General features: G+C 60.6%; 2 protein-coding genes and 1 long non-coding RNA gene across 3 annotated transcripts; all 3 read left to right on the forward strand.

The window, feature by feature from the left end:
- Positions 1 to 1,610: 1,610 nt before the first annotated feature.
- TESPA1 (thymocyte expressed, positive selection associated 1) lies at positions 1,611 to 7,318 on the forward strand (the record flags this gene model as incomplete). Its single annotated transcript, XM_033083091.1, has 4 exons — positions 1,611 to 1,737; positions 3,513 to 3,721; positions 5,335 to 5,828; positions 7,289 to 7,318. Coding segments are annotated over exons 1-4 (786 nt in total), but the record flags the coding sequence as incomplete, so codon positions are not given.
- A 9,366-nt stretch (positions 7,319 to 16,684) lies between these two features.
- On the forward strand, positions 16,685 to 17,134 carry LOC117008951 (protein TsetseEP-like; the record flags this gene model as incomplete). Its single annotated transcript, XM_033083093.1, has 1 exon — positions 16,685 to 17,134. A coding segment is annotated over one exon (450 nt), but the record flags the coding sequence as incomplete, so codon positions are not given.
- Positions 17,135 to 17,158: 24 nt separating this feature from the next.
- On the forward strand, positions 17,159 to 19,776 carry LOC117009188. The gene is made up of 3 exons (XR_004420437.1): positions 17,159 to 17,624; positions 19,343 to 19,433; positions 19,588 to 19,776. It is a non-coding gene; the product is annotated as an uncharacterized LOC117009188 (long non-coding RNA).
- The last annotated feature ends 1,271 nt before the right edge of the window (positions 19,777 to 21,047 follow it).

Below are 21,047 nucleotides of genomic sequence, written 5' to 3' on the forward strand. Positions count from 1 at the left end.
AGGGTCCCAACCCCATTCCGGGGGTCCCGAGGGTCCCAACCCCATTCCTGGGGTCCCAGCCCCATCCCGGGGGTCCCGAGGGTCACAGAGCCGTTCCTGGGGTCACACGGAGGTCACAGCCCCATTCCGGGGGTCCCAAGGGTCCCAGTCCCATTCCCGGGGGTCTCAGCCCCATTTTTGGGGGTCTCGAGGGTCCCAGCCCCGTTCCTGGGGGTCCCAAGGGTCACAGTCTCATTCCTAGGGGTCCCGACCCCATTCCGGGGGTCACCACCCCATTTTTGAGGGTCCCAACCCCATTCCTGGGGGTCCCAAGGGTCACAATCTCATTCCTGGGGGTCACCACCCCATTTTTGGGGGTCCCAGCCCCATTCCCGGGGTTCTCGAGGGTCCTAGTCCCATTTTTGGGGGTCCCAGCCCCGTTCCTGGGGGTCCCGAAGGCCCCAGCCCCATTCCTGGGGGTCACCCGGAGGTCACAACCCCATTCCCGGGGGTCCCAAGGGTCACAGTCACATTCCCGGGGGTCCCAGTCCCATTTTTGGGGGTCCTAAGGGTCACAGCCCCGTCCCGAAGGTCACAGTTCCATTCCCGGGGGTCCCAAGGGTCACAGTCTCATTCCCGGGGGTCCCAGCCCCATTTTTGGGGGTCCTAAGGGTCACAACCCCATCCCGAGGGTCCCAGCCCCATTCCCTGGGGTCACCACCCCATTCCTGGGGTCCCAGTCCCATCCCGGGGGTCCCGAGGGTCACAGTCTCATTTCTAGGGGTCACAGCCCCATTCCTGGGGTCATCACCCTATTTTTGGGGGTCACAACCCCATTTCCGGGGGTCCCGAGGGTCACAATCTCATTCCTGGGGGTCCCAGCCCCATTTTTGGGGGTCCCAGCCCCATTCCCGGGGGTCCTAGCCCCATTTTTGGGGGTCCTAAGGGTCACAACCCCATCCCGAGGGTCCCAGTCCCATTCCTGGGGGTCCCAAGGGTCACAACCACATTCCCGGGGATCTCAGCCCCATTTTTGGGGGTCCCAACCCCATTCCCGGGGGTCGCGAGGGTCACAGTTCCATTCCTGGGGTCACCCGGGGGTCCCAACCCCATTTTTGGGGTCCCAGCCCCATCCCGGGGGTCTCGGGGGTCTCGGGGGTCTCAGCTCCCCTGACCCCGGCCCTGCTGTGCCCCAGGGCCCCCTCTCTGACCGAGCCGCCACCGCCGGGACCCTGCGGTACGTCCCCATTGTCCCCTCGGTGTCCCCAAGCGCCACCCGGCCCCGGGGTGACCCGGGGGGTGTCGCAGTGTCCCCTCCCTGTGTCGCAGCGTGTGGAAACTTCGAGGACGAGCTGAGCCTGGGGGATGAAGGTACCGGGGGTCCCAGAGGGGACAGCGGGGTTGGAACTGTCCCCTGTTGTCCCCCCGGGCTGTGACAAGAGCGGGAATTGTCCCCAAAGCAGTTTTGTCACCTCCTGTTGTCCCCTCGCTCCCTTTTCCAGCTCTGCTGCTCCCGGGGAACCTCCAGGACACGGGAAGGTGAGACTGGGGGGGGATTGGGTGGAATTTGGGGTCCCGGGGGAGGTGACGGGTAAGGGACACTGTCCCTGTGTGTCCTGGCGGCAGTGTCCCCTCTGGTGTCACCTCCAGTGTCCCCTCCCCACTCAGGGCTCAGCGTTACCGGCACCTCAGCCTTGGGGACAGCATGGCCTCCAGTGTCCCCTCCGATGTCACCTCCGATGTCACCTCCAGCTCCAGGTAAGGCAGGGGGAGGCTCAGGGAGGCCGTGTCCCCACCCCCGTGTCCCTGACATTGTCGCTGTCCCCTCTCTCAGTCTCAGGGGTGGCTCACAGAGGCCGTGTCCCCATCCCGGTGTCCCTGACACTGTCACTGTCCCCATCCCGGTGTCCCTGACACTGTCCCTGTCCCCTCCCGGTGTCCCTGACGCTGTCCCTGTCCCCATCCCGGTGTCCCTGACACTGTCCCTGTCCCCTCCCGGTGTCCCTGACGCTGTCCCTGTCCCCGCCCCATGTCCCTGACTCTGTCACTGTCCCCATCCCGGTGTCCCTGACACCGTCCCTGTCCCCTCCCCGTGTCCCTGACGCTGTCACTGTCCCCTCCAACTGGCTCAGGGTGGCTCGGGGTGGCCGTGTCCCCATCCTGGTGTCCCTGACACTGTCCCTGTCCCCTGTCCGTGTCGCTGTCGCTGTCGCTGTCCCCTCCTTGAGGCCGTGTCCCCATCCCGGTGTCCCCAGGGCTGTCGCTGTCCCCTCCCGGTGTCCCTGACGCTGTCCCTGTCCCCCTTCCCGTGTCCCTGACGCTGTCGCTGTCCCCTCCCCGTGTCCCTGACTCTGTCCCTGTCCCCTGCCCGTGTCCCTGACTCTGTCCCTGTCCCCTCCTGGAGGCCGTGTCCCCATCCCGGTGTCCCTGACGCTGTCCCTGTCCCCATCCCGGTGTCCCTGACACTGTCCCTGTCCCCTGCCCGTATCCCTGACTCTGTCCCTGTCCCCTCCCCGTGTCCCTGACTCTGTCCCTGTCCCCTGCCCGTGTCCCTGACTCTGTCCCTGTCCCCTCCTGGAGGCCGTGTCCCCATCCCGGTGTCCCTGACGCTGTCCCTGTCCCCATCCCGGTGTCCCTGACACTGTCCCTGTCCCCTGCCCGTATCCCTGACTCTGTCCCTGTCCCCTCCCCGTGTCCCTGACACTGTCACTGTCCCCTCCTCGTGTCCCTGACGCTGTCCGTGTCCCCTCCCCGTGTCCCTGACATTGTCCCTGTCCCCTCCCGGTGTCCCTGACACTGTCACTGTCCCCTCATGGAGGCCGTGTCCCCCTGCCTGTGTCCCTGACGCTGTCACTGTCCCCTGCCCGTGTCCCTGACACTGTCACTGTCCCCTCCTCGAGGCCATGTCCCTCTCCCCGTGTCCCTGACGCTGTCCCTGTCCCCATCCCGGTGTCCCTGACACTGTCCCTGTCCCCTCCCCGTGTCCCTGACTCTGTCCCCGTCCCCTCCAGCGTGTCGCACGTGCTGTCACAGTGGCAGTCGGACCCCGAGGCCATCCTGCTCAGCCTGGGCTTTGCGGGGCCCCACCCGGGGGTCTCTGCCCGAGTCCCCTGCCCGTGTCCCTGACTCTGTCCCTGTCCCCTGCCCGTGTCCCTGACACTGTCCCTGTCCCCTGCCCGTGTCCCTGACTCTGTCCCTGTCCCCTCCAGTTGGCTCAGGGTGGCTCGGGGTGGTCGCGTCCCCCTCCCCGTGTCCCCTGCCCGTGTCCCTGACACTGTCCCTGTCCCATCCCCGTGTCCCTGCCGCTGTCCCTGTCTCCTCCTGGAGGCTCAGGGTGGCTCACAGAGGCCGTGTCCCCTGCCCGTGTCCCCATCCCGGTGTCCCTGACACTGTCCCCGTCCCCTGCCCGTGTCCCTGACTCTGTCCCTGTCCCTCTCCCCGTGTCCCTAACACTGTCCCCGTCCCCTGCCCGTGTCCCTGACTCTGTCCCTGTCCCCTGCCCGTGTCCCTGACTCTGTCCCTGTCCCCCCCAGCCTGTCGCACGTGCTGTCACAGTGGCAGTCGGACCCCGAGGCCATCCTGCTCAGCCTGGGCTTTGCGGGGCCCGACCCGGGGGTCTCTGCCCGGGTCCCCCCGCGCTTCTTCTCGTGCCCGTCCCGGGCGAGCGGCATCGACCTGGGGCTGTTCCTGCGGGCCCAGGAGAGGCGACAGCGCATGGAGGACACGAGCCTGCAGCTGGCCAGTGAGTGCCACCCTGGCCCTGTGTCACCGTGTCACCGTGGCCCCGTGTCACCGTGTCACCCTGGCCACGTGTCACTGTGTCACCGTGTCCCCAGGGTCCTCAGTGTCCTCAGTGTCACCGTGTCCTCAGGGTCCCTAGGGTCCTCGGGGTCCTCAGTGTCCTGAGTGTCCTGAGTGTCCTCAGTGTTCTCAGTGTCCTCAGTGTTCTCAGTGTCCCCAGGGTCCTCGGGGTCCTCAGTTCCCCAGGGTCCCCAGGGTCCTCAGTGTCCCCAATCAATGACCCCAATGTCCCCCTGTCCCGCCATCCCCAGTGGCCCCAGTGTCCCCCCAATGTCCCCAGTGTCCCCAGAGTCCCCAGGGTCCTCAGGGTGCTCAGTGTCCTCAGTGTCCCCGGTGTCCCCAGTGTCCTCAGGGTTCTCAGTGTCCCCAGTGTCCTCAGGGTCCCCAGGGTCCTCAGTGTCCCCAATCAATGACCCCAATGTCCCCCTGTCCCACTGTCCCCAGTGGCCCCAGTGTCTCCAATGTCCCCAGTGTCCCCAGGGTCCTCAGTGTCCCCACTGTCCCCAGTGTCCCCAGGGTCCTCAGTGTCCCCACTGTCCCCAGTGTCCCCAGGGTCCTCAGTGTCCTCAGTGTCCCCAGACTCCTCAGGGTCCTCAGTGTCCTCAGTGTCCCCAGTGTCCCGAGGGTCCTCAGTGTCCCCACTGTCCCCAGGGTTCTCAGTGTCCCCAGTGTCCTCAGTGTCCCCATGTCCCCAGGGTCCTCAGGGTCCTCGGGGTTCTCAGTGTCCCCAGAGTCGCCCGGGTCCTCAGTGTCCTCAGGGTCCTCAGGGTCCTTAGTGTCCTCAGGGTCCTCAGTGTCCTCAGTGTCCTCAGTGTCCCCAGGGCTCTCAGGGTCCTCAATCAATGGCCCCAATGTCGCCCTGTCCCGCTGTCCCCAGTGGCCCCAGTGTCCCCAATGTCCCCCAGTGTCTCCAGTGTCCTCAGTGTCCCCACTGTCCCCAGGGTTCTCAGTGTCCTCAGTGTCCCCAGGCTCGCCACTGTCCCCAGTGTCCTCAGTGTCCCCAGTGTGCTCAGTGTCCCTGTGTCCCCAGGGTCCTCAGGGTCCTCAGTGTCCCCAGTGTCCTCAGGGTCCCCAGAGTCCCCAGCGTCCCCGGGGTCCTCAGTGTCCCCAGTGTCCTCAGTGTCCTCGGGGTCCCCAGGGTTCTCAGTGTCCCCAGGGTCCTCGGGGTCCTCGGGGTTCTCGGGGTCCTCAGTGTCCCCAGAGTCCTCAGTGTCCCCAGAGTCCTCAGTGTCCCCAGAGTCCTCAGTGTCCTCAGTGTCCTCAGGGTCCCCAATGGCCTCCTGTCCCTCTGATCCCAATGTCCCCAATGTCCCCAGTCAATGGCCCCAATGTCCCCGATGGCCCCAGTGTCCCCCTGTGTGCCCCAATGTCCCCCTGGTGTCCTCTGGGTGTCCCCTGTCCCCAGTGTCCCGCTGTCCCCGCTATCCCCTCGGTCCCTCTTGGGCTGATGGCAAACGCTCCCGTGCCTCAGTTTCCCCGGGCGGGATTTGGGGATCACCCCGAGCTCCCCTGACCCCTCAATGTCACCTCCTGACCCCCCAGTGTCCCCGCCAGGTCGCTTCCAGCAGTTCCAGGCCTTGGCCGCCACCGCCGACGCTTTTTTCTGCCTCTACTCGCACGTATCGCGGATCCCCCTGCAGCGCATCGCCGCCCCCCGGCCCTATCGCGACATCCCCGACAGTGTCGAGCCGCGCCTGAAGCGCGCGGTGACCTCGCTGTGCCTCTACACGGGGAGGGGACACGGCGACATCCCCGGGGGGGGGACATGGGGGGTCACCCCCAACACCCCGGGGGTCGGGGGGCTTCGGAAGGATCGCGACACGAGGCGATTGTCGGCGACATGGGACGCTGTCGGGACAGCGTGGGGACACCCGGAGCGCTGCTGTCCCCATATCCGGGGGGGTGGCGGGGCCGGAGGGGACACGAGGGACACGCGGGGGGTTGGGGACACCCCCGAGAGCCCCCGGGGTCACCCAGGAGGGACCCCCGGGACGGTCCCCAAAAATCCGGAGCGGAGAGGAGAGGAGGAGAGAGCGGGGATGGAGGAGGTGAGGAAGAGGAGGGGGAGGAAGAAAAGGAGGAAGAGGAGGAGGAAGAGGAGGAAGAGGAGGAGGGGAGGAGGAGGGGGAGGAGGAAGAGGAGGAGGATGAAGAAAAGGAGGAAGAGGAGGAGGATGAGGAGGAGGAGGAGGATGGGATGAGGAGGAGGAGGATGGGGAGGATGAGGAGAAGGAGGAAGAGGAGGAGGAGATGAAGGAAGAGGAGGAAGAGAAAGAGGAGGAGGAGAAGGAGATGGAGGAGGAAGAGGAAGAGGATGAAGAGGATGGGGAGGATGAGGATGAGGCGATGGAGGAGGAGGAGCGTGAAGAGGAAGAGAAGGAGGATGAGGAGGATGAAGAGGATGAGGATGAGGATCAGGAGATGGAGGAGGATGAGATGAGGATGAGGATGAGGAGGAAGAGAAGGATGAGGATGAAGAGGATGAGGAGGAATAGAAGGATGAGGAGGAAGAGGAAGAGGAAGAGAAGGAGGAAGAGGAGGAGGGGAAGGAGGAGGATGAGGATGAAGGAGGAAGAGGATGAGGATGAGGATGAGGATGAGGATGAGGATGAGGAGGAGGAGGAGGATGAGGATGAGGAGAAGGAGGAAGAGAAGGAGGAGATGAAGGAAGAGGAGGAGGAGGAAGAGGAGGAAGAGGAGGAAGAGGAAGAAGAGGAAGAGGAAGAGGAGGATGAGGAGAATGAAGAGGATGAGGATGAGGGTCACGAGATGGAGGAGATGAGGAAGAGGAGGGGGAGGAGAAGGAGGAGGAAGAAAAGGAGGAAGAGGAGGAGGAGGAAGAGAAGGAGGAAGACGAGGAGGAAGAGGATGAGGATGAGGATCAGGAGATAGAGGAGGGTGAGGAGGATGAAGAGGATGAGGAGGAAGAGAAGGAGGAGGAGGAGGATGGGATGAGGATGAGGATGAAGAAAAGGAGGAAGAGGAGGATGAGGAGGAAGAGAAGGAGGAAGAGGAGGAGGATGAAGAGGATGAGGGAGGATGAGGAGGATGAGGATGAGGATGAGATGAGGATGAGGATGAGGATGAGGATCAGGATCAGGATCAGGATCAGGAGATGGAGGAGGAAGAGGAGGAAGAGGAGGAGGAGGAGGGGAAGGATCTGGAGCAGGAAATGTCCCCGGAGCCTTGGAGGCTTTTAAGTTTTAAATGATTCAGAGTTTAAGGCTCGAGCTTTAAATGATTCAGGGTTTAACATTTAAATGATTCAGGGTTTGAGTTTTAAGCTTTAAATGATTCAGAGTTTAAGTTTTAAATGATTCAGAGGCCCGGGGACCGAGCCCGGGTCACCCCCACCCCCCGGGCTCTGTCACGCACGGACCGGGCCGGGCCACGCGTGGGGACAGCGGGGACACGCGGGGGCGGTGACAAAACCTTTGTCGCGACAGCGGTGACAACACCTTTGTCGCGACAGCGGCGACACGTTCAGCCCGGCACCAACCCCCCCGCAGGTGTTGAGTGAGGAGGATGATGATGATGATGAAGATGATGAAGGTGAAGATGATGATGATGATGATGATGATGATGATGATGATGATGAAGCCGCCCGCTCCCCCCACCCCCCCATCAGGACCCTTAGGAGTGAGTTGGGGACTCTGCCACCCCCCGGGGACACTGCCCGGTGCCACCGTGTCCCCTCCTTGTCCCCTCTAAATCCCCAGTTTGTCCCCTCCATGTCCCCTCCCTGTCCCCTCCCTGTCCCCTCCCTGTCCCCTCCTTGTCCCCTCCATATCCCCTCTGTGTCCCCTCCTTGTCCCTACCTTGTCCCCTCCCTGTCCTCTCTCTGTCCCCTCCATGTCCCGTCCACATCCCCACTGTGTGCCCACCTTGTCCCCATCTTGTCCCTGCCTTGTCCCCTCCTTGTCCCCTCTGTGTCCCCTCTGTGTCCCCTCCTTGTCCCTTCCCTTCCCGCTCCATGTCCCCTCCTTGTCCCTTCCATGTCCCCTCCGTGTCCCCTCTGTGTCCCCTCTGTGTCCCCACCTTGTCCCCTCCCTGTCCCCTCCCTGTCCCCTCCCTGTCCCCTCCATGTCCTCACCTTGTCCCCATCTTTTTCCCTTCCTTGTCCCCTCCTTGTCCCTTCCTTGTCCCCTCCATGTCCCCTCCATATCCCCACTGTGTCTCTCCTTGTCCCCACCTTGTCACCACCCTGTCCCCACCGTGTCCCCTCCTTGTCCCCGCAGGCTCCGCCTTCCAGGGGCCGCTCCCCCCCTGGCTCACCTGAGGCCACCTCGGCAGGACGCGGCACCCGGGCCCGGTGTCGCACGGACGTTTGGGACACGCGTGTGACACGTGTGGCTGTGTTTGTGACACGAGTGTGACACGAGTGTGTGACACGTGTGTGACACGTGTGACTGTGTGTGTGACACGTGTGTGTGACACGAGTGGCTCTCTGTGTGTGTGTGTGACACGAGTGTGGATGTGACACGCCTGTGTGTGACACGAGTGTGACACGAGTGCTGTGGGTGTGACACGAGTGTGACACGAGTGCCGTGGGTGTGGCACAGAAAAAACCTCCGGACTCAGGATTTGTCCCCAAAGACCTCCGGACTTGGGACATTTCATCTTTTTGTGTCCCCTCCTCGTCCCCTGGACCTGTGGCTGCGGTGGGGACGTGTCCTCAACCCTTGGGGACATGTCCTCACCCTTGGAGATGTGTCCCCAACCCCTGGGATGTGTCCCCAACCATTGGGGACATGTCCTCACCCTTGGAGATGTGTCCCCAGCCTCGGAGATGTGTCCCCACCCCCTGTGGACGTGTCCCCAACCCTTGGGATGTGTCCCCAACCCTTGGGGACATCCCCTGCGCTTTGGCCGCGTTGGTTACACTGGAGGGGACGGCTGGGGACACAATAAAGTCCCCGAAGGGTGACACGGTGGCTCTGTCCGTGATTGGGGTGGGGGGGGTGGCACGACGGGGACAGGTCCTGTGTCACCTCAGCTGCGAGCCCAGGGCATGGGCAAGGAGCCACCGCTGTCCCTGTGTCACTGTGTCACTGTCCCTGTGTCGCTGTCCCTTTGTCGCTGTCCCTTTGTCACTGTCCCTTTGTCACTGTCCCTGTGTCGCTGTCCCTTTGTCGCTGTCCCTTTGTCGCTGTCCCTTTTTCACTGTCCCTGTGTCACTGTCCCTTTGTCACTGTCCCTGTGTCGCTGTCCCTTTGTCCCTGTGTCACTGTCCCTATCGCTGTGTCACTGTCCCTTTGTCACTGTCCCTGTGTCACTGTCCCTGTGTCGCTGTCCCTGTGTCACTCTCTGTGTCCCTGTCCCTTTGTCGCTGTCCCTGTGTCACTGTCCCTGTGTCGCTGTCCCTGTGTCACTCTCTGTGTCGCTGTCCCTGTGTCACTGTCCCTGTGTCGCTGTCCCTGTGTCACTCCCTGTGTCACTGTCCCTGTGTCACTGTCCCTTTGTCGCTGTCCCTGTCACTGTGTCACTGTCCCTGTGTCGCTGTCCCTGTGTCACTCCCTGTGTCACTGTCCCTGTGTCACTGTCCCTTTGTCGCTGTCCCTGTCACTGTGTCACTGTCCCTTTGTCACTGTCCCTGTGTCACTGTCCCTTTGTCACTGTCCCTGTGTCGCTGTCCCTGTGTCACTCTCTGTGTCCCTGTCCCTGTGTCACTGTCCCTTTGTCACTGTCCCCTCCCTCCTCGTCCCTGGCAAAGGGAAATCCCGCAGCCCCAACAGCCCCGGGGCTTCCCCGTGGCGAGCGGCCAGGCCGGGATCGGCCCGGCTCGGCCCGGATCGGCCCGGCTCAGCCCGGCTTATCCCCGGGAACCCCAAAACACCGGGATGGGGGGAAGATCCCAAAACCCGGGGTATGGGTCGCTGCTGGATCCCATTCCCGTCCTGGGCACGGGGGTGACCCCAAACCCGGGTGTGACCGGGACCCCCCGGTGCCATCCCCGGCCCGGTGTCACTGCCCAGTCCCTGTCCCATCCCATCAATCCCAAAAATCCCATCAATCCCATCAATCCCAAAAATCCCATCAATCCCATCAATCCCATCAATCCCATCAATCCCATCAATCCCATCAATCCCAAAAATCCCATCAATCCCAAAAATCCCATCAATGCCATCCCACCAATCCCATTCTCATCCCATTCCATCCCATTAATCCCATCAATCCCATCAGTCCCATCAATCCCATCAGTCCCATCAATGCCATCCCATCAGTCCCATCAATCCCAAAAATCCCAAAAATCAAAAAACATCCCATAAATCCCATTCCCAGTCTCATCCCATCCCATCAATCCCATCAATCCCATTCTCAACCCATCCCGTCCCATAAATCCTATCCCATAATTCCCATAAATCCCATCTCATAAATCCCATCAATCCCATAACTCCCATCCCATTAATCCCGTTCTCATCCTATTCCATCCCCTAAATCCCATTCCATAAACCCCTAAATCCCATAAATCCCATCGATCCCATCCCATTCCCATTCCATCCCATAAATCCCATCCCATGCCATCCCTGTCTGATGCCACCAACCCCTGGGGGATGTCACCAACCCCTCATGGATGTCACCAACCCCTGGGGGATGTCACCAACCCCTGGTGAATGTCACCAACCCCTGGGGGATGTCACCAACCCCTGATTGATGTCACCAACCCCTGGGGGATGTCACCAACCCCTGAGAGATGTCACCAACCCCTGGGGGATGTCACCAACCCCTCATGGATGTCACCAACCCCTCATGGATGTCACCAACCCCTGGGGGATGTCACCAACCCCTGGTGAATGTCACCAACCCCTGGGGGATGTCACCAACCCCTGATTGATGTCACCAACCCCTGGGGGATGTCACCAACCCCTGAGAGATGTCACCAACCCCTGGACGATGTCACCAACCCCTGGGGGATGTCACCAACCCCTGGTGAATGTCACCAACCCCTATGGGATGTCACCAACCCCTCATGAATGTCACCAACCCCTGGCTGATGTCACCAACTCCTGACTGATGTCACCAACTCCTGAGAGATGTCACCAACCCCTGGATGATGTCACCAACCCCTGGTTGATGTCACCAATCCCTGACTGATGTCACCAACACCTGATGGATGTCACCAACCCCTGGGGGATGTCACCAACCCCTCATGGATGTCACCAACCTCTGATGGATGTCACCAACCCCTGGGGGATGTCACCAACCCCTGGTGAATGTCACCAACCCCTATGGGATGTCACCAACCCCTCATGAATGTCACCAACCCCTCGTGGATGTCACCAACCCCTGGGGGATGTCACCAACCCCTGGGGAATGTCACCAACCCCTCATGGATGTCACCAACCCCTCATGGATGTCACCAACCCCTCGTGGATGTCACCAACCCCTGGGGGATGTCACCAACCCCTCATGGATGTCACCAACCCCTCATGGATGTCACCAACCCCTCGTGGATGTCACCAACCCCTGGGGGATGTCACCAACCCCTGGGGAATGTCACCAACCTCTGATGGATGTCACCAACCCCTGGGGGATGTCACCAACCCCTGGTGAATGTCACCAACCCCTGAGAGATGTCACCAACCCCTGGGTGATGTCACCAACTCCTCATGGATGTCACCAACCCCTGAGAGATGTCACCAATCCCTGGTGAATGTCACCAACCCCTGATGAATGTCACCAACCCCTGACTGATGTCACCAACTCCTGACTGATGTCACCAACTCCTGAGAGATGTCACCAACCCCTGGGGGATGTCACCCACCCCTGACTGATGTCACCAACCCCTGGGGGATGTCACCAACCCCTGGTTGATGTCACCAACCCCTGACTGATGTCACCAACCCCTGGGGGATGTCACCAACCCCTGGCTGATGTCACCAACTCCTGACTGATGCCACCAACCCCTGGGGGATGTCACCAACCCCTGATGGATGTCACCAACCCCTGACTGATGTCACCAACCCCTGGGGGATGTCACCCACCCCTGACTGATGTCACCAGCTCCTGGCTGATGTCACCAACCCCTCATGGATGTCACCAACCCCTGATGGATGTCACCAACCCCTGGCAGATGCCACCAACCCCTGGGGGATGTCACCAACCCCTGATGGATGTCACCAACCCCTGAGAGATGTCACCAACCCCTGACTGATGTCACCAACCCCTGGGGGATGTCACCAACCCCTGATTGATGTCACCAACCCCTGGTTGATGTCACCAACCCCTCATGGATGTCACCAACCCCTGATTGATGTCACCAACCCCTGGGGGATGTCACCAACCCCTGGATGATGTCACCAACCCCTGGGGGATGTCACCAACCCCTGGATGATGCCACCAACCCCTGACTGATGTCACCAACCCCTCATGAATGTCACCAACCCCTCATGGATGTCACCAACCCCTGGGGGATGCCACCAACCCCTGCCTGATGTCACCAACCCCTGATGGATGTCACCAACCCCTGGGGGATGTCACCAACCCCTGGGGGATGTCACCAACCCCTCATGGATGTCACCAACCTCTGATGGATGTCACCAACCCCTCCTGGATGTCACCAACCCCTGGTGAATGTCACCAACCCCTGGTGAATGTCACCAACCCCTCATGGATGTCACCAACCCCTCATGGATGTCACCAACCCCTGGCAGATGTCACCAACCCCTCATGAATGTCACCAACCCCTGGGGGATGCCACCAACCCCTGATGGATGTCACCAACCCCTGCCTGATGTCACCAATCCCTGACTGATGTCACCAACCCCTGGGGAATGCCACCAACCCCTGTCTGATGTCACCAACCCCTGGGGGATGTCACCAACCCCTGGGGGATGTCACCAACCCCTGGACGAAGTCACCAACCCCTGATTGATGTCACCAACTCCTGAGGGATGTCACCAACCCCTGATTGATGCCACCAACCCCTGGGGGATGTCAACAACCTCTGATGGATGTCACCAATCCCTGAGAGATGTCACCAATCCCTGGTGAATGTCACCAACCCCTGATTGATGCCACCAGCCCCTGGATGATGTCACCAACCCCTGACTGATGCCACCAACTCCTGACTGATGCCACCAACCCTTGATGGATGTCACCAACCCCTGGGGGATGTCACCAACCCCTGAGAGATGTCACCAACCCCTGGGGGATGTCACCAACCCCTGATTGATGTCACCAACCCCTGGGGGATGTCACCAACCCCTGGATGATGCCACCAACCCCTGACTGATGTCACCAACCCCTCATGAATGTCACCAACCCCTCATGGATGCCACCAACCCCTGGGGGATGCCACCAACCCCTGGGGGATGCCACCAACCCTTGGGGGATGTCACCAACCCCTGGATGATGTCACCAACCCCTGGGGGATGTCACCAACCCCTGGGACCCCCTGGGCCAGGGATGGCGTTGGGGACACACTGGGACACCTCCCCCATGTCCCCAGAGCTCCAGAACATTCCACGGACACCTCAGACCCCGCGGTGCTTCCCGGGAGGATTTTTAGGGGAATTCTGGGGCCCTTTGGGATGAATTTTTCCATCGGGATGGGGAAAAACAACACAAACAGGTTCCTCTTTGCCACCAGGGGATTAACTCGCTGCTCCAGGATCCCAAACCCCTCCCGGGGGGCTCTGGCTCTGCTCTCCCGGATCTCCCTGCCCCAAATCCCCGCCCGGGGCTCTCCTCACCCTCCTTTTCCCATCGGGAATGAAGGGGACGCTGTGAAGCGGCAGGAACAGGCGGGGAGGTGGCACAAATCCTGCCCGGGGGCGCTGGGGGGATGGAAAAACAGCCGGGATTCATCGCTGGGCTCGGCACCAAGAGCGAGGGGACGCGGCCAAGGCGTGGGAGCCGCTGCCCACGGGGAGCAGGAGCTGCTGGGGGGGCAGGGAGGGAGGGGGGAGGGCCCCGTGTCCTACATTTGGGGCTGGAGGTGGTGGAGTGCGTGTCCGGGATGGGCTGGGGGTGCAGACGGGTTCTGTCGGCATCCAGCTCCGGTTCCAGCCCCAGTTCTGTCCCCAATTCTGTCCCCATCCACATCCAGGCCACTTCCAGCCCCGGTTCCAGCCCCAATTCTGTCCCCAGTTCTGTCCCCAGTTCTGTCCCCAATTCCATCCTTATCCACATCCAGCCACGGTTCCAGCCCCAGTTCTGCTCCAAATTCTGTTCCCAATTCCAGCCGGGTCCCTGTTCACATCCAGCCCCAATTCCAGCCCCAATTCTGTCCCAAATTCCATCCTCATCCACATCCAGCCCCGGTTCCAGCCCCAGTTCCAGCCCCAATTCTGTCCCCAATTCTGTCCCCATCCACATCCAGGCCACTTCCAGCCCCGGTTCCAGCCCCAATTCTGTTCCCAAATTTGTCCCCAATTCTATCCTTATCCACATTCGGTTCCAGCCCCAGTTCCAACCCCAGTTCCATCCCAAATTCTGTTCCCAATTCCAGTCCCGTCCCTGTTCACATCCAGCCCCGGTTCCAGCCCCAATTCCAGCCCCAGTTCCAGCCCCAGTTCCATCCTCATCCACATCCAGCCCCGGTTCCATCCCCAATTCTGTCCCCAATTCTGTCCCCAGTGCTGTCCCCAATTCCAGCCCGGTCCTGTCCACATCCAGCCCCAGTTCCAGTCCCAATTCCAGCCCCAATTCCATCCTCATCCACATCCAGCCCCAGTTCTGTTCCCAAATTTGTCCCCAATTCTATCCTTATCCACATTCGGTTCAAGTCCCAGTTCCAGCCCCAGTTCTGTCCCCAGTTCCAGCCCGGTCCTGTCCACACTCAGCCCCAATTCCAGCCCCAGTGCTGTCCCCAGTTCCAGCCCCAGTTCCGTCCTTATCCACATCCAACCCCAGTTCCAGCCCCGGTTCTGTCCCCAGTGGTCACTCTCCCTGTCCTGGCTGTGGTCACTGTCCCTGTCCTGGCTGTGTCCAGCCCGTGGTCACTCCCTGTCCTCACTGTGTCCATCCCAAAATGGGATGAAGGTGCACTAGGATGCACTGGGGGAGCATTGGGGAGCACTGGGAAGCACTGGGATGCACTGGGGAGCACTGGGGGGCACTGGGGGTACACTGGGATGCACTGGGGGTGCACTGGGAGTGCACTGGGATGCACTGGGGACACTGGGGGTGCACTGGGGAGCACTGTGGGTGCACTGGGATGCACTGGGGAGCACTGGGATGCACTAGGAGTGCACTGGGAGTGCACTGGGAAGCACTGGGGGAGCACTGGGATGCACTGGGATGCACTGGGATGCACTGGGGAGCACTGGGATGCACTGGGGAGCACTGGGGAACACTGTGGGTGCACTGGGGGTGCACTGGGAGTGCACTGGGGGAGCACTGGGATGCACTGGGGGTGCACTGGGGGTGCACTGGGGGTGCACTGGGGAACACTGGGATGCACTGGGGTACACTGGGATGCACTGGGGGACACTGGGGTGCACTGGGGATGCACTGGGGGTGCACTGGGATGCACTGGGATGCACTGGGATGCACTGGGGGTGCACTGGGATGCTCTGGGGGTGCACTGGGGGTGCACTGGGAAGCACTGGGATGCACTGGGAAGCACTGGGGGAGCATTGGGGAGCACTGGGGGTGCACTGGGAGTGCACTGGGATGCACTGGGATGCACTGGGATACACTGGGATACACTGGGACTCTCCGAATCGCGATCCTGGCAGCTCCGTGGGAGCTCTGAGCACTCAGGAACTGCCCCGGGGCTGTCCCGGGGGGGGGCGCGGGTTAATCCGGGTTAATCCCGGGCCTGGCACGGACACCTGGGCACACCTGGAAAATCCCGCACGTGTCCGAGCGCCTTGAAAAGGATCCGAGCCCGGACCCGGCTCATCCCGGACCGGACCCGCCAGGATGGAGCTCCGGAGCTCGATGCTGCTGCTGCTGCTGCTGGCCGGGCTGGTGGCCACGCTGGCCACTGCCCGTGAGCTGGGGACACGGGCTGGCACCGGGGGGGCGCTGGGAGGCACTGGGGTGGCACTGGGAATGACTGGGAGGCACTGGGAGGCGCTGGGAGGCACTGGGAGGGTATTGGGATGGTACTGGGGAGGCAAAGGGTGGCACTGGGTGGCACTGGGAGGCACTGGGAGGCACTGGGAATGACTGGGAAGCAATGGAAGGCACTGGGAGGGTATTTGGATGGTACTGGGATGGTACTGGGTGGTACTGGGAGGCACTGGGGAGGTACAGGGTGGCGCTGGATGTCACTGGGAGGCACTGGGTGGTACTGGAAGGCACTGGGAGGCACTGGGATGGCACTGGGTGGCACTGGGTGGCACTGGGTGGCACTGGGAGGCTCTGGGGTGGCACTGGGAGGCACTGGGATGGTACTGGGAGGCAATGGGAGGCACTGGGAGGGTATTTGGATGGTGCTGGGTGGCATTGGGGTGGCACTGGGGTGGCACTGGGAGGCACTGGGAGGCAGTGGGAATGACTGGGAGGCACTGGGATGGCACTGGGAGGCACTGGGTGGCACTGGGAATGACTGGGAGGCACTGGGGGGCACTGGGAGGGTATTTGGATGGTACTGGGAGGCACTGGGTGGCACTGGGAGGCACTGGGAGGCACTGGGAGGCACTGGGTGGTACTGGGTGGCACTGGGTGGTACTGGGTGGCACTGAGGTGACACTGGGAGGCAATGGGAATGACTGGGTGGCACTGGGAGGGTCCCGGATGGTGCGGGACGGGGATCGGGGTGCTCGGGGTGTTCCCAGGGGGGTCCTGGGGGTCCCGACCCCCTCCCAGGAGTTGATTCCAGCTCTGCCGTTCCTTCCCCAGATCCTGTGGAGAAGCGGAGCCCGAAGGGGCTCCTGGAAAAACTCAAGGAGCTCCTGGACCCCGAAAATGAACCCGAAGCTCTGCTGGACCCCGAAAACGAACCCGAAGCTCTCCTGGACCCCGAAAACGAACCCCACGCTCTGCTGGACCCCGAAAATGAACCCCAAGCTCTCCTGGACCCCGAAAATGAACCCCACCCTCTGCTGGGGTTGCTGGGGGACCCCGAAAATGAACCCGAAGCTCTCCTGGACCCAGAAAATGAACCCGAAGCTCTCCTGGACCCCGAAAATGAACCCCACGCGTTTTGGTGGCTGCTGGACCCAGAAAACGAACCCCGAGCGCTCCTGGACCCCGAAAATGAAGCGCTGGAGGAGGAGGAGCCCGATGTGAGCCCCAAAGAGTCCGAGAATCCCACAGAGAGCTCCGAAGAGTCCGAGGAGTCCGATGAGGAGCCAGAGGAGTCCGAGGATCCCAAAGAGAGCCCCGAAGAGTCAGAGGATGCTGAAGAAAACCCCGAGGAGTCCGAAGACCCCAAAGAAAATCCCGAGGAGTCCGAGGATGCTGAAGAGAACCCTGAAGAGTCCGAAGACCCCAAAGAGAGCCCCGAAGAGTCAGAGGATGCTGAAGAAAACCCCGAGGAGTCTGAGGATCCCAAAGAGAGCCCTGAAGAATCCGAGGATCCCGAAGAGAATCCCGAAGAGTCCGAGGATGCTGAAGAGGAGCCCGAGGAGTCCGAGGATCCCAAAGAAAACCCCGAGGAGTCCGAGGATGCTGAAGAGAGCCCCGAAGAATCCGAAGACCCCAAAGAAAGCCCGGAGGAGTCCAACGACCCCAAAGAAAACCCTGAAGAGTCAGAGGATGCTGAAGAAAACCCCGAGGAGTCCGAGGACCCCAAAGAGAACCCTGAAGAATCCGAAGACCCCAAAGAAAACCCCGAGGAGTCCGAGGATGCTGAAGAAAATCCCGAGGAGTCTGAGGGTCCCGAGGAGGAGCCCGAGGAGCCCACCCTGGATCCCACCCTCCTCGCGGAGCTGGCGACCCGGCTGCAAGGTTTGGAACCCCCCCATAAAACCCCCCGGGCCCCCGAGGGAAGGAAGGGCCGATCTTTGGGTTCTGCTCCTGCTCCTGGGTGGGGTTGGTGCTGCCGGGTGAGCTGGGGACGATCCCACAGCCCTGGGAATGATCCCTGGGAATGATCCCATATACCTGGGAACGATCCCTGGGAACGATCCCACATCCCTAAGAACGATCCCACAACCCTGGGAATGATCTCAAAACCCTGGGAATGATCCCTGGGAATGATCCCATATACCTTGGAACGATCCCACAATCCTGGGAACGATCCCTGGGAAAGACCCCACGTCCCTGGGAATGATCCCACAATCCTGAGAACGATCCCACATCCCTGGGAATGATCTCATATCCTTAAGAACGATCCCAAAACCCTGGGAATGATCCCAGAAACCTGGGAACGATCCCACATCTCTGGGAACGATCCCTGGGAACGATTCCATATACCTGGGAACGATCCCACAATCCTGAGAATGATCCCACAATCCTGGGAGCGATCCCTGGGAACGATCCCACATCCCTGGGAACAATCCCACATCCCTGGGAACAATCCCACAATCCTGGGAACGATCTCAGAACCCTGGGAATGATCCCACATCCCTGGGAGCGACCCCACATCCCTGTCCCAGCTCCGGGGACGGTGACACTGCCAGGGGACGGTGTCACCTCCAGGGCGCTCAGGACGTGCCAAGGGCCAGCGCCACCGCTGTGTGCGGGGAGGGGGCTCGGAGCCCCTCGGGGTGCTGGGGAGGGGTCTCAGAGTCTCTCGGGGTGCTGGGGAGGGGGCTCGGAGCCCCTCAGGGTGCTGGGGAGGGGGCTCAGAGTCTCTCGGGGTGCAGGAGTCCCCCGGGGTGCTGGGGAGGGGGCTCGGAGCCCCTCGATGTTCTGGAGCCCCCCGGGGTATTGGAGCCCCCCGGTTTTACCCTCACTGTGTGTGGGGAGGGGGCTCAGAGCCCCTCGATGTTCTGGAGCCCCCCGGGATGCTGGAGAGGGGGCTCAGAGCTCCTTGGGTTGCCGGAGCCCCCCGGGGTATTGGAGCCCCCCGGTTTTACCCCTGCTGTGTGTGAGGAGGGGGCTCGGAGCCCCCCGAGGTTCTGCAGCCCCCCGGGGTAGCAGAGCCCCCCTGTTTTGCCCTCGCTATGTGTGGGGAGGGGGCTCACAGCCCCTTGGGGTGCTGGGGAGGGGGCTCAGAGCCCCAGGAGGTACCGGAGCCCCCCGGGGTGCTGGGGAGGGGGCTCAGAGTCCCTTGGGGTGCCAGAGCCCCTCGGGGAGCTGCAGCCCCCCGCTTTTACCCTGACTGTGTGTGAGGAGGGGTCTCGGAGCCCCTCGATGTTCTGGAGCCCCCCGGTTTTGCCCTGACTGTGTGTGAGGAGGGGTCTCGGAGCCCCTCGATGTTCTGGAACCCCCCGAGGTTCTGGAGCCCCCCGATGTTCTGGAGCCCCCGGTTTTACCCTCATTCTGTGTGGGGAGGGGGCTCGGAGCCCCCCGAGGCTCTGCAGCCCCCCGGGGTATCAGAGCCCCCCGGTTTTGCCCTGACTGTGTGTGGGGAGGGGGCTCGGAGCCCCCCGAGGTTCTGCAGCCCCCCGAGGTTCTGGAGCCCCTGGTTTTACCCTCATTCTGTGTGGGGAGGGGGCTCAGAGCCCCCCGAGGTTCTGCAGCCCCCCGAGGTTCTGGAGCCCCCCGGTTTTGCCCCGCAGAGGCCGCAGCCCAGAAGAACTCGGGGCTCCTGTCGCGCCTCACGGACGCGCTGGACTGGCTGATCACAAAGCTCAGCAACTTCGTCTTCGGGTGCGCACGGGGGCTGCGGCCCCCAGGTCAGCGCCCCCAAAAGGGTCCCGGCCCCACAGAGCCCGTGGGGAGGGGGCGGCGGGGCTGGGGGGTCCCCAGAGGGGCGGGGGGAGCGGGGCCGGGCTGAGCTCGGCGCTGGGGTTTTGTTTTACAGGTGAGCGCTGAGAGCGTCCCGAATAAACCAATCCCAAATGGAGCGACCCCAAATGGAGCGACCCCAAATGGACCCGTCCCGAATGGAGCTGATTCTGATTAAGCTGACCCCAAATAAACTGACCCCAAATAATCTGACCCCAAATGGATCAATCCCAAATTAAGCTGACCCTGAATAAACTGATCCCAAATGAACCGATCTCAAATGAAGCTGGTTCCAAATAAATCGATTCCAAATAAACTGATCCCAAGTAAACCCATCCCAAATAAATGATCCCATCCCAAATGAAGTTGATCCCAAATGAACCCATCTCAAACAAACCAATCCCAAATAAACCCATCCCAAATGAACCAATCCCAAAAAAAACCAATCCCAAATAAACCCATCCCAAATAAACCAATCCCAAATAAACCAATCCAAATTAAACCCATCCCAAATAAACCAAGCCCAAATGAACCAATCCCAAATGGACCCATCCCAAATGGAGTTGACCCCAAATGGAGCTGACCCCAAATCGATCTGACCCCAAATAATCCCATCCCAAATGGAGCTGATTCTGATTAAACTGATCCCAAATAAACCAATCCCAAATGAACCAATCCCAAATAAACTGATCCCAAATGAACCAATTCCAAATGAACCCATCCCAAATGGACCCATCCCGAATGGAGCTGATTCTGATTAAACTGACCCCAAATAAACCCATCCCAAATTGAGCTGACCCTGAATAAACTGATCCCAAATGAACCGATCTCAAATGGAGCTGATTCCAAACCAATCCCAAATGAACCCATCCCAAACAAACCCATCCCAAATGGACCGACCCCAAATGGAGCTGATCCCAAATAAACCCATCCTAAATAAACCAATCCCAAATGAACCCAACCTAAATAAACCAATCCCAAAAAGATCAATCCCAAAAAGATCAATCTCAAATAAACCCATCCCAAATGGAGCTGATCCCAAATAAACCCATCCTGAATAAACCAATCCCAAATAAACCAAGCCCAAATGAACCAATTCCAAATAAACCCATCCCAAAAGGACCCATCCCGAATGGAGCTGATTCTGATTAAACTGACCCCAAATGGATCAATCCCAAATTAATCTGACCCTGAATAAACTGATCCCAAATGAAACGATCTCAAATGGAGTTGATTCTGATTGAACTGATCCCAAACAAACCAATCCCAAATGAACCAATCCCAAATGGAGTTGACCCCAAATAAACTGATCCCAAATGAACCAATTCTAAATAAACCCATCCCAAATGAAGTTGATCCCAAATGAACCCATCCCAAATAAACCAACCCCAAATAAACCAATCCCAAATGGAGCTGATCCCAAATAAACCAATCCCAAATGGAGCTGATCCCAAATAAACCAATCCCAAATGAACCGATCCTGAATGAACCAATCCCAAATAAACTGACCCCAAATGAACCCATCCCAAACAAAAC

Source organism: Catharus ustulatus, chromosome 31, assembly GCF_009819885.2.
Source record: "Catharus ustulatus isolate bCatUst1 chromosome 31, bCatUst1.pri.v2, whole genome shotgun sequence".
In the NCBI taxonomy this organism is placed as follows: Eukaryota; Metazoa; Chordata; class Aves; order Passeriformes; family Turdidae; genus Catharus; species Catharus ustulatus.